The sequence below is a fragment of the Phoenix dactylifera genome, unplaced genomic scaffold, assembly GCF_009389715.1.
Source record: "Phoenix dactylifera cultivar Barhee BC4 unplaced genomic scaffold, palm_55x_up_171113_PBpolish2nd_filt_p 000241F, whole genome shotgun sequence".
Taxonomy (NCBI): Eukaryota; Viridiplantae; Streptophyta; class Magnoliopsida; order Arecales; family Arecaceae; genus Phoenix; species Phoenix dactylifera.
The window spans coordinates 658402-670701 of record NW_024067738.1 but is presented as its reverse complement, the minus strand read 5'-3'; the positions used below and the strand labels follow the sequence as shown (position 1 = coordinate 670701).

The following is a 12300-nucleotide window of genomic DNA, read 5'->3' as shown; positions in this document are numbered from 1 at the left end:
TCTTCAGCATTCTTGGGCAAAATCCGGTCTCTGAAATCCTTATTCCAGAATTGTAGCACCATTCACTCTGTCCTGAAATCAGTAGCCAGTGTTCGGCTGGGCTGTACGTTGATGACATCCACCAGCTTGGCATGAGTTGAGGCTGCTGCAATTAGTGGTGGCCACTGGATCTGATTTGTTTCTCGGTCGTCACTGGGTTGCAGAAAACCTTTGTTCCAATCAACATGCAAGCCAGCTCGCCAGCATGAAAGAATGTGAGAATGAAGCATTTAGCTGTGATACCGGAGCCTTTTTTTTTGATAAGGTTTTAGCTTTTAAATATCGATCAAGTTATCCCAGACCCCTACCATAACTGTTATTGACCTTGATAACAGCTATAACGCGATATTTAAATGAGTTGTCTGTGAAGCTTAATTTTGGCTCGGGATCAAATCAACCAGCTCCCTTGATTACAAAACGAGTTGGATTTGAGCTGAGGCTGTACCCCTGCTCGAGCTCGGACTGGTTGATCTGAACAAAAACCCACAGGCTGAACAAAACCAGGAGGCACTCATGCCCCACCCATCATCGAGAGTAGAATATTTCTTTGATTCTTTCCAGGCTTGCGATATAGTCTTATATATTAGATTGGATGGATCTCTGCCAGCTGAGGATTTGGCTTTTCTAGCTTTCTTTAAGCTGGCCTACTCCAAAGAAAACCATCAAAGAAAAAGTGGCAGAATCTGTCTCACTTTAAATGAAGTCCTGTCACAGGTTAGGTCCTGCACAATGATTGGTTAGTGCCATAACAGCCACAGACAAATTGGGTAAGCAAGCACCCGAGCAATGGTAATGGAAGCAGATTCTACCGAACTGTTCAACCAAGGCCAGAAATGGTTTACTTCATTGGTCGACAGAACCAAGATATTGCATCAAGCACTTACTTAAATCTTTTCATTAAGCTACTACCATAACTCGGCTCAAAAGCAGGAACGAGTAAATAGGAGATGGCTGATTTAAGGAAAAGAACGGTCCCATGTCCCCATCTTATTCTCCTGTTCAGGGGAGAGACTAAATTCTTAAGACAGAAAAAGGCTCTTCAGGCATTAGCAGCACTGGTAGTGGAGGGCTTGTGGATGACGAAGGACATGCACTGGCACTGGCGCTTGCTGTTGAAGGCCAGCATGCGAATGTAAGCATTCGGGTATGCCTTCTTGCACTCGCCAATCTCTTGAAGGACTTGAGCAGAATCAGTGCACCCAAACATTGGCAGCTTCCAGAGTGTCCAATACCTTCCATCGTAGTAGCCGGGGTTCCGGCTGTTGGCTCTATGAACTTCTCCCACCTTCAATGATCCATAGATTATGTATGATAAGGATGTGATAAATAGCACATATCTAGTATATTCTCACAGATTATCGGCAATGAAGTTGCACTGATAAAGAGGGACAATCAAGTGAAGAACTTTACCTCTAAAGTGATGACTTTTATCTCTCTCATTCGAAAGTTCTATTTTAAAAGTCATTAATATTTGCTTCTGAAATGTTCTAAGAAATTGAACCAGAGAGTAAAAGAAGCAGGTCGCAAAAGTAAAACCTGCTGCAACAGCCTAGTAAGTATTTAGATAATGCCTTTTTCATTTCAATTTTTTCTGAGCAGAACTTAAACTTAGTTGATGGCAGTTCCAAGCTGCATGGATAGCATGAAAAGCTGAAACTAGCTAACCTCCTAAAACGTTGGCGATACAACGTTTGTGTTCCAATAAATAAGACAAAACAAAGGATCTTCTGACTATTTTCTACAGCAAAGCTACCAAAGACAGATGTGCTTCTCATAGCTTCCACCGCAGGGACCTCAACATCCCAAATCGGTAAGATTTTCAACTACTAAGATCTAAAACAAATTATACACAGTCATCAGTTCTAAATATAAAATTAATGGGCTTCATATTTTACATTTTTTTTTTTTGAGAAAATATTCTATGAATTCTCTGAAAGATATTTTATAAATTCTTGAAAGCCTGACAAATCAGGTTTTAAGATTTCATTTAAAAAAAAAAAACTTGCATTTAATGATGTAGAATATGTTCAGCTAAAACAAGTAGATTATTAAAAACCGATGGTGATATCGAATTGTTCATTTCTGAATAGAACTGAAATTTGGGGAAACAACATTAATTTTGCAAATAATATATCACCTCGTCGAATTCCAAGGCGGGGATCCATCCTTTTGAGAGCATATAATCGACCTCCTTTGCTATTGATTCCTCAGCGAGGGGTGGCAGATAAGAGAGTGCCTCAAACTTCTTATTGTTGATTGGGTTCCATGTCTGATATCATTTAGACAAAAGGAAAAAGTAAAACTATTATCAAAAAATAATGTAAAAAAGAAAAGATATTTAAAAAATCAGAGAAGATAACTAGCTTCTGCCCTCAAATCATGCAACTCAGATTTTACAGAATTGACTCGGTGGCCTATGAAACATTCTTAAATAGAATATTCTAAAATCTAAATATATACAGAGCTGGGCTAGATTATCTTATGGCACAAGTAGCAGAAAAGTTTATTGTGCTTTAATGTTCATGACAGATGTCTTTTTGTTAAAGAAGGGCAACTAGAATCAACTTGTATTCATTTTATGACATTCCACTGCATTGCACAATTAATCATTCTGCGCTGTTGAATTAGAGTAGTCTATAATTTATCTAGATCCACTCAAATAAAAAGAAGTATAGTGTTGCAGGGGATATGAAAGAATCCAAAAGAGAGGTGTTGTGACCTTTTCAGTACCCTTCAGCAAAAACTGACTCATCAACATCTCTATATACTTGAGCAGAACAAAGCACTATTCTTCATAATAATAACTCGATCTTCTTGACAAAAAATAGATAAATAAAAGAGAGCAAATATATGGAACAATAATTAAAGAACAATAAGTTCCTGTAATTTCATTGTTCAGAATCCTAAGCAATTGCATCTCCCTCTCCAATAATTTGAAATGAGAGTCAGATGGTCCTCTTCCAGGAGCTTCAATTTAGCAAGAAGCCTCTGCTTCATGTCATGAGACTTAACAGCAAGATGCTATCACTTCTAACTCATACAAATATTAGAATATCCCAAAAGAACTTATGTCAAATCCAGGAGAACATTATAGATAGCATAAATTACAAGCCATAATATATATATGTAGTTATTTCGACATAGATCTAAATTAAACCAATTAGATGAAAACTTAGTGTTAACCGACTTAAGCCAGAACAACAACACACCAGAGAAGAAGATAACCAAGTGGGGTGATAGAAGCCCCAAGCATTAGGTCGGGTTCATCATGATCAAGACCAAAAACAACTCGGTGACTCGGCAAGCCATTAATTATACCCATGACTCGCATGCTTACCTTCATGCAGTGGACTCTGGAGCCATTAGAGACGGTTCTCGCCCGCCACTGAACCGAGCCCGTCTCCGGGAACAGCTTGCCGAAGGCATCAGATCTCAGGCCGATGGAGGCCAAGCCGGCAACCGGGGCAGCGGACAGAAACCCGGATGACATCGTCCCTGTATCTCAGAGAGAGAGAGAGAGAGAGGGAGCCGAGGAGTATGGGGCTAGGGAGGTGGTTTTGAAGGGGGTTGGGGAAAGAGACAAAGGAAGGCGGTTCAATTAAAATATGGCGTCATCGAGAAAGAGAGAGAGAGAGACGATGGGAGCAAGGAAGAGTTTTTTTTTTCTTTCGCAGTGGATGGTGGGCTTCTGGGAGGGGGTGGGGCCTTTGGAGTCATCACCACCTTTTCTCTTCCTACTTTCCCTTGCCCACCTCATGTCCTTGCATTAAAATAATATATAAAAACGCAGAGGACAAAGCCAGGGGCAGTCGCCCATGGTATGGCACGAACAACGAAGCAGCCTGTCAGTTCTACTGTTTGGTGAGTTATTTTCCCTATTCCCGTCTAAAGTCTCTGTCCCGTTTCCTACCTCTGTTCCTAACCAAGACCCTGATCGATGATCTCCAACATAATGACATGCATGAGCAAATTCTCCATGGCCGACCACATACGGGGAGGATCCTACTTGAAGTAGAGAAGTTCGACTCGTTCGCCGTTTAACATGGAGACAAGAACAAGAGCAGAAAGAATAGAACAATTCTAGAATAGATTGGACGACAGCATCAACAACGTAATTTATTTTGCTATAAGGTGTCAACGTATGTGGACTAGAGCTTACCGACTCCATTGCAAATTATTTTTTTAATGATCAATAACAAATGGAGAAAATGGCCGCAATACCAAGATAAAGATTCTGAAAAGCTAGCCTGCCAATGTGCTTTATTCCAAGTACAAATGTTAATAACTTACCAACAAAAAACAGGTACGAATGTAATACTACATTAAGCACAAAACATGAGCCATTACAAATGAATGATCATGCATAAATAAGACGTTTTCCAGCCTTACTTCTAACTAGCAAAGAGTTGTCCAACTGCTCGCACTCATAGGTGGATCAATAAAATAAAGAACCAGCATTGAAGCTGATTTCTAAAGCGAACTCTGAGGTTGCCGATACTTCGCCAATTAATGAAATAACCAGCCTTCACAGCCTTTCACCGTCGCTAATAAAGAAGTCATTGCCATCACATCATCCCGGATAGGTATGATGGTACCGAGCAGAACCGCCTCTAGAATCTTTCCATTCGATCTACTTCTTCCACCCCAAACCTTCTGTCAAGATCCGGCATCACTTCCAATGTGCCTCCAACAAATGCCAGTCCGCAGAATTATGGTTTCTAGCTACAAATGGGAACTGGCAATTCGGTATCCATGATCAAATGCCCAAGAGGACTGCAAAAATCTGTTTCATCATGTGTGATGGACGGATCCAATCCAAAAAGAATAAGCTAGTTCTCAAGTACACTTAAATATAAATCAAATGGGCCTTATGAGAAATAAAATGACCTTTCAGACTAAGCAAAAGGCCAACGAAGCGGCGGACTGAATAGCTCATTTTAGAGGCATCCTGTGGGCCGAAAAGAGAAAGTTGTCTAACACACTTCATAACCTGATATTTTTTGATATTATTGTATGTGTCCGTACTCATAATGTATGAAATCAAATGGCTCCATATCAGGCCAGTTGAGAAGCGCAACAATACCCATTCCATGGCAGTTAATGGATTCGAGCATACGCCTGCTTCTAGCAGCACCAAAAACTGAATCAAATAGATCAAATTTCCAGACCAATGCAAGATCAATAGAAGCTCATACTTGAACACCCAAATAGATGCTTGTGCTCCTCTTCAAGAGACCTACCGTACATCAATCATGGCACAGCCCCATTGCCTCAGGATACCAATTCCATACTGAGATCACCCAACATCCTGTAAATCTCTTCTTGTCGGGGATGGCCTTTGTCATCAGCTAGAAACCTGTGGCCGACTCCATTTATCTCAATCAGACTCCAACCTGGAGCAGGTGCCACTCCCCTGTCCCTCATCGCCCGTCTTACCTTCACGGCGCCCTCCCACCTCCCCATCGCGGCATATACATTGGCCAGACCCACATACCTCCCACAATGGTGGGGCTCCAACTCGATCACACGCCTGCCAACTCTCTCTCCTAGCTCAGCGTTTCCATGCATCAGACACCCATGGAGCAGAGCCCCCCATATGGCGCCGTCGGGTTCCATAGGCATGCACCGGATCAACCTTTCGGCCTCAGCCGTCCTCCCGGCACGGCTTAAGAGATCGACTACGCATCCGTAATGCTCGATCGTTGGAGACAGACCATAAACCCTGCTCATGTCCTCCAAATAAGCCCACCCTTCATCTACCAAACCTCCATGATTGCAGGCGGTCAGAACCCCAACAAAGGTGACGGCATTCGGCATAACCTTGCACCCTAACATCTCAGAGAAAGTCTCGATGGCTGAATGGGTAAGCCCATTTAGAGCCTGACCCATGACCATTGCACTCCAAGCCGTCACGTCCTTGCAAGCCATCTTGCAGAACACCTCCCTCGCACTCTCTATGAAGCCACATTTTGAATAGAAATCTAGGAGGGCGGTCCCTAGCTCGACCCCATAATGTGTCCCTCTCCTGTCGATGTAGTCATGGATCCATCTTCCCTCCTCCACAGCACCCAAACCAGCACACGCATTCAGAACACTGACAAGCAACGAGTCGTTGAGCTTTACGCTCCCATGACGCTTCAATTCGCGAAACAATTCGATCGCCTCTTCGGGGCGATCGTTCTGCACATAACCCGTTATTATTGCACTCCAAGAAACCTCATTCCTCTCGGACATCCGCTCAAAGATTTCCCTCGCTCTATCCACCAGACCACGAGCACAATGCGCACTAATAAGACTGGTCCAGCACACTAAGTTTCTGTTAGAGCTTTCGTCGAACACCTGAGAAGCGAACTCCAGGCGACCCAGATGAGAGTAATACCTGATCAGAGAGCTCGTCACAAAGACGTCGAGATAGAACCCGAATTTGACAATCTGCCCGTGGATTTGGGACAGAGACGAGAGGCGGGCGCAAGCCTTGATGGCGAAGGGGAAGGTGTGCATGTTGGGAGGGAGCCCTCGGCGTCTCATGTGGGAGTAAAAAAGGAGACCCTTCTCGGGGTGGGGGGTTCTGGAGTGGGCCTTGATCATGGTGTTCCAGTTGAAGATGGTGGGCTCGGGGATCCGGTCGAAGACCAGGCGGGCGGAGTGGATGTCGGGGTTGGGGTGGAAGGCGTAGAGGGCGAGGATTCGGCTGGTGACATAGGTATAGCGGACGAGGTCCAAGGCGATGGCATGGGCGTGCAGTTGCTTCACTTCTTTTACGGTGGAGGATGTCTCGAGGAGGGAGAGGTACGGGTAGGTGGTAATAATGGTGGGATTTGGAGGGGGATGGGATGATGGAATGGAGAGAGCCGAGATGGTCCTCCCGGAGATGCCTCGCCTCATAAAGTCATATAAACAATGGGGAGAGCTGTCTGAAAGAGAGAGCGAGAGGCGGTAACATTACAAAGCGTGCTCGTCCGCCGCGAGGACCCGCGCAATTCCGAACGAATCCGACGCTGAAATATGGATTTGAATCTGATTTATCTGATACTGTTTAGTGTTTACCCAGGCCGGGTTCGGGTGGGCCAAAATTTGCCGGATCCGAATCCAACTCGGCCAGCCTTCAAGCCCTTTTTTTTTTTTTTTTTACAACGGTAGCCCACACACAACCAGTATGAATGCAGCCCATAAAGTCAAAAATGATAAGAGAATACAGAGGAGATGGAGCTAGGGCCTGATTGTTCCAAATAAAGCCTCCGAAATGCTGAGCCGTAAGGATGCCACCTAGTCCGCCACACTGTTAACTTCCTTATAGACATAAGTAGCTCGATGGAAGGCGCACTCACCTAAAAGTCAGCGAATGTCATAAATCAACCGCATCCCACTAGCCGCACGACTCGGATTCTGGATCTATTCGATCACTATGGGTAGATCCACTCGAGCCTATTTTTCAGATATGAGCTCGATAGCTTCGAACATTCGGCTAGATCTCCAGCTTTTTGGATCATGGGCTGCAGAGAGTTGGAACAAAAAGCTAAAGAAGCTGAAGACCGCAGCCGTCGCCGAGGAGGTGGAGGAGGAGGAGGACGGACCTCCGAAGAAGAGGAAGGAAGCCCTTCTCCCCCATCACAGCGAACACTTATAACGGATCTCCTAAAGCAAACATTATTACATCAACTAATATCATGCAAAGCCAACATGTGCTACCGGATATAATCGATTGCCGAGTACAATAGCATGCAATGCTGGGGGGAACATCAAACTAGGAAGCTATGAAAGAGAGAGGTTTCACATGTTTTACCTCTCAAAAGGCAGCAACCCTGTGGAATGCAGAGGAAGTAAATAAATGCAGCAGGCAAGGAGGCCTTTGATCAAGCAAGCCAAAAATTAGTATTGGAAAAAAATGAAATTCTAGTCTCTCTCTCTCTCTCGGGCCTCCCTTGAGAGTAGGTCGGGTTGAATGTAGACTCTTGCTTTTCCCACCAGGCCGGGCTCGAATTCTAAAGTTCAGTCCTGAAAACAAGCTAGGACAAACTTCAGCCGGATATTTTTTTTCACTGCTATTGTAAATACGCCCAGTCCGGCTAGGTTAGTGCTCAGGAATACATATCATAAACGAATTGGCACGGATAATTTGTTCATCAAATCATCATGCCTGGATTTAGAGGCCTAACCCACTTAATCTGAATTTATTTATTTAATAATCAATTGACTTAACAGAGTAATAAACTAATTGAACGAGAAATTCATGACTTAACCATAAATAATAGATGAAACAAGCTAGTGCCATGTTTGTCAAATCAACTTGTGTTTCTACCATGTTAAATCAAGTGGTCTGGACCAACAAATATAAACCTACCAGGTCTACCTTTCTTTTGGCAAGGTTGAAGTTACAATCTCATCAAATCAAAATTAATGATAGAGATTCTGCATAGAAAATCAATACCATTGATTATGATTTAGAACATAAAAACTACTTCGAAACCAAAAAGAAAAAACATTTGATTTGGGAGACATTTGCCTATAAATCAAGGGATCCAAAAATATGCTATTTTAATCACTCAGCACAATGTTATGCTAATACTTGTTGGCACACACGAACATTAACCTACCATCAATTTGTATGCCTGCTTGAAGCACAGAAAGGAAACCTCAAAAAGCACACGATTTTTGACACATTTATAGCTTTTTATGATATAATTTATGATAAACGGTGCTGAGCAGTTCTCAATTTGGAGCGTCCATCGTTGTTATGCCAGTAGGATGAGACCTCAATCCTTCCCTCCAATGAAGAGTATAACAACTATATGTAAGTCTGGTTGTATCATCCCTGAAATGAAGAGCAGAACAACTCTACGTAAGTCTTGTTGTATTGTTTAATAAACAGATTATGTCCTTGTTGGAATTCTTGACCATTTATTTATTAAATTGGACAGGTTCGAACAGACGCAAAAATCCTACAGACATGGGCTGCATGCACGAAAAAGGGAAACGCTTTGATCATATGAAGAAAAAAAACAGCTAGAACGGACGTTACTTCAATACCAATCACGCAGTATATAACATGACATGGGCTTCCAAAACAGTCAAAAGCTGATTGTTTACAAAAAAATTTAAACGGAAGGCAACCTAGAATTCCTCACGTCCTTGCAAAAACGTGAACGCCATGGGACCAGTGGCTTCATGACACGGAAATTATCAGTAGACGAGAAATAAACAACTTATCCTCAAGCGGCGTTTTAAGAGGATTTGCATTTACCTTTCATGTACACTGACACGCACCCCAACGCATTTCCTTCCCTTGTTATAATGTTCGATTTATGGTCTGCCACTGAAATACCTTGGTACCTGACCTGAGATGGCTTCTTGACATGCTTGAGGTTTGGTGGTACATAATTCATCATAGGTAAAGAGATCGATTAGTGGACTGGCATTGTAATATTACCTTTGCGCTGGGCAATTCTTAATCGAGGAAGGATTGTTTCTCCGGTGTTACCTTACCGTGAAAGTGCCCCCAGCCAAAAACCAAAATTCCCTTGAACATAGACTAGCACCCTCGCCCAAAAAAAAGAAAAGAGGAGGAGAAGGGGACCAGCACTCCCCTAACCCCCCTAAACTACTTAAGCCCCATTTGGCAGAGCTTTTGATGGAGCAGAAAACACTTTCTGATCCTCTAAAAATACTTTTGGATGGAATAGAAGGGTTTGATAAAAAAATCAGAAAGCTATGTTAGCTTTGCCAGAAAGCTAAAATAACTTTTTGAAAGAAGTTCCAAATAGAACTTCCTCGAAAAAACACTTTTAGCATGCATCAAAAAACTAATATGATTTATAATTTTTTTTTCTTTTTGGACCAAAATACCCATAATAAAATATTATAATTATATTATATAATATCAAATTATGTTATATTATTATGCTATAATATACAATATTTATTACTATATTACAATAATATTATATTATATTATAGTAATATTATACTATACCATATATTATGTATTAAGATATATCATATTTTATTATGCTTTGTTGTATAATCGTATATAATGTTATTTATAGTTATTTTATCATACTAAAAGTACTTTCTCAATTTGTTTACTAAACACATATTAAAATTTTACAGCACTTTAGAAATCTAGTTACCAAACAGCAAATAGCTTTTTATAAAAGCTCTACTTCAAAAAGCTCTATTTCCGAAAGTTCTGCCGCTAACAACTGTCAAATGGGCCTTAACCTTGATGTAGGCAGAACTCATCCAAGGCACTCCCAAAGTTCACATTACCCACTGATGAATCTATTTCAATCCACCACCATCCACGCAGCATGTAAAAGTCACGGAACAGGACAGGGAAATATAGTGAATGTGAGTTCATCATATGTAGCTGTCCTGCAAATCAATCACGGTTAACTGATATTTATGCTCACCCACACCAGCAAAGATCTGAAAACTTGTGCGATCAAAAAGACATTACAAGCCAGGCATTATTATAGCGGGAGAAAACCTGAAATACTCAACAGACCTGTTTTAATAGGTCAGTTTGTTCATTCAATTTCAGATGGCAACTTCGAACCAAGAAACCATTAAGGAAAGAGGATCGTGCCAAGTAAACGCTAGGGAAACATGATTTTTCAAATGGATCAAACATCCTCGACTGCCAGTGCCTTCGCTTCCATCAGAGATTCCACTGGAACTGGCAGACATAACCCTATTCTCTCAGCTGTTAACAGATGTTCCAGCTGGTTTTCCACTAATAAAATGTCAATTTCTTAGTGTGCCCTCGAAAATGGGTTGCTATGCTGCAATTACATCCTCAACATCACCTCCCAGGCAGCAAAAGAAACATAACCTTTGCTTTTCCAATAATGTGAATCATCTAGATGAGAAAACTAACTAATAATGATGGATAAGAGGATTTGTTGCCGACCTAAATTATCTAGCTGCTGTATGGCTCATTAACAATGAAACACAGACACAAGATGAATGAACCAGAGATAAGAATGTTAAGATGGATTAAGAAGTTTAAAACAGGGAAAAGAATGGAGTGTTGGAGAATTTCTATGGAGTGACAGATCTAATAAAATTTCTATCGAGAAGCTCCTCAAACTTGTGTTAACAGGTCAAGAACAAAAGTGGCCCTAAGAAAGATAAGATCAATGGAGTTCTGAAAAAAAGATATTGAATAATCTGCAAAGAAAAGAGATACAGCCCCAGAAGCAATGATTAATGAGAGGAATGATTTGTCAAGCAAGCATCATGACTATAACGCTCCACAGTTATGGTCCAGAACTTGATATTCCTTAGCTCCTGAACCATGCCCACAAGCAAGGGCATGATGACCATTTTGGTTCACCTCCAAACTGATGTCCTAGTGGATTTGCCTAAAATAAAAAAGCAGACATGACAGCATACAACCCTAGCCTACAATGTATGGGGAAGTCATCACTTTTTTTTGACTTTTTACGTGCACATAAAAAGCTTAAGAACAAGTGCGACATAATCCAAAATAAATATGAACTTCAAACCTACTTTACCTTCAAAGCAGGGCTCACCTAGATGCTTCACACTCAAAGAAAGACTCCCACACTTGAAAAAATAAAAAGAAACATATGATATACTTCAAAACTTGGGTCTTCTTAAAGTGAAATGACAATCTAAAAGTTCAATGAACAACTTAAAAGTTCTGTGACAAACTATAAAGTGTCAGATAACGACTCGTACAACAAACCCTTGGATACTTCACTAGCTCAAATTATTCCAATATCTGAAAAAAATGAACAAACAGTTGACTCAACATGAAACCTCTTTACTCAAATATATAATTTCCACCTGCTAGATCTTCAACTTTGGGCCTGTTTGGATAATCTTATTAGATTCTCAGGATTGGAAAAAGGATTTCTAGGATTACAGAATACAAGGCCTAGCCCGGCCCATGTAAACTAAACCTTTCTCAGCCCACTCCTGCAGGGAGGAAAAAAACCTGCTGAGGTCATTTTCTTCTTCCTATAGGATTCAGGACAAGCCCACTCCAAAGCTACTCCAGAATATTTTATAAATATAGATCCAGCCCAGCTTGTAGCATAGGATCCTACTGGTTGTACTAGCCCAATCCACGAATGCTACAGAATTTTTAGCCCAATCCTGTAGGAAAATCCAAACAGGCCCTTAGTGTGTCCCTAACAAACAAAAAGACACTGACCCAAAGTCTTATCATCTTATCATCTTATCATGATCTGATAGGTTGTTGATCTGTCATGGCCCCCCCACCCACAACTCCAT

The 12300-nt window shown here is 41.5% G+C and overlaps 2 protein-coding genes across 2 annotated transcripts; both read right to left on the bottom strand.

Annotated features, from left to right (window-relative positions):
- Positions 1-853: 853 nt before the first annotated feature.
- LOC103717112 (ribulose bisphosphate carboxylase small chain clone 512-like) lies at positions 854-3689 on the bottom strand. The gene is made up of 3 exons (XM_008805375.4): positions 3377-3689; positions 2177-2308; positions 854-1324 (listed from the first exon to the last, which is right to left on the bottom strand). The coding sequence occupies exons 1-3, from the start codon at positions 3527-3529 to the stop codon at positions 1079-1081; spliced, it is 531 nt and encodes a 176-aa protein (XP_008803597.1). The 5' UTR covers positions 3530-3689; the 3' UTR covers positions 854-1078.
- Positions 3690-5310: 1621 nt separating this feature from the next.
- LOC103717113 (pentatricopeptide repeat-containing protein At5g66520-like) lies at positions 5311-6924 on the bottom strand. The gene has a single exon (XM_008805376.2). The coding sequence runs from the start codon at positions 6922-6924 to the stop codon at positions 5311-5313; it is 1614 nt and encodes a 537-aa protein (XP_008803598.1).
- Between the last annotated feature and the right edge of the window lie 5376 nt (positions 6925-12300).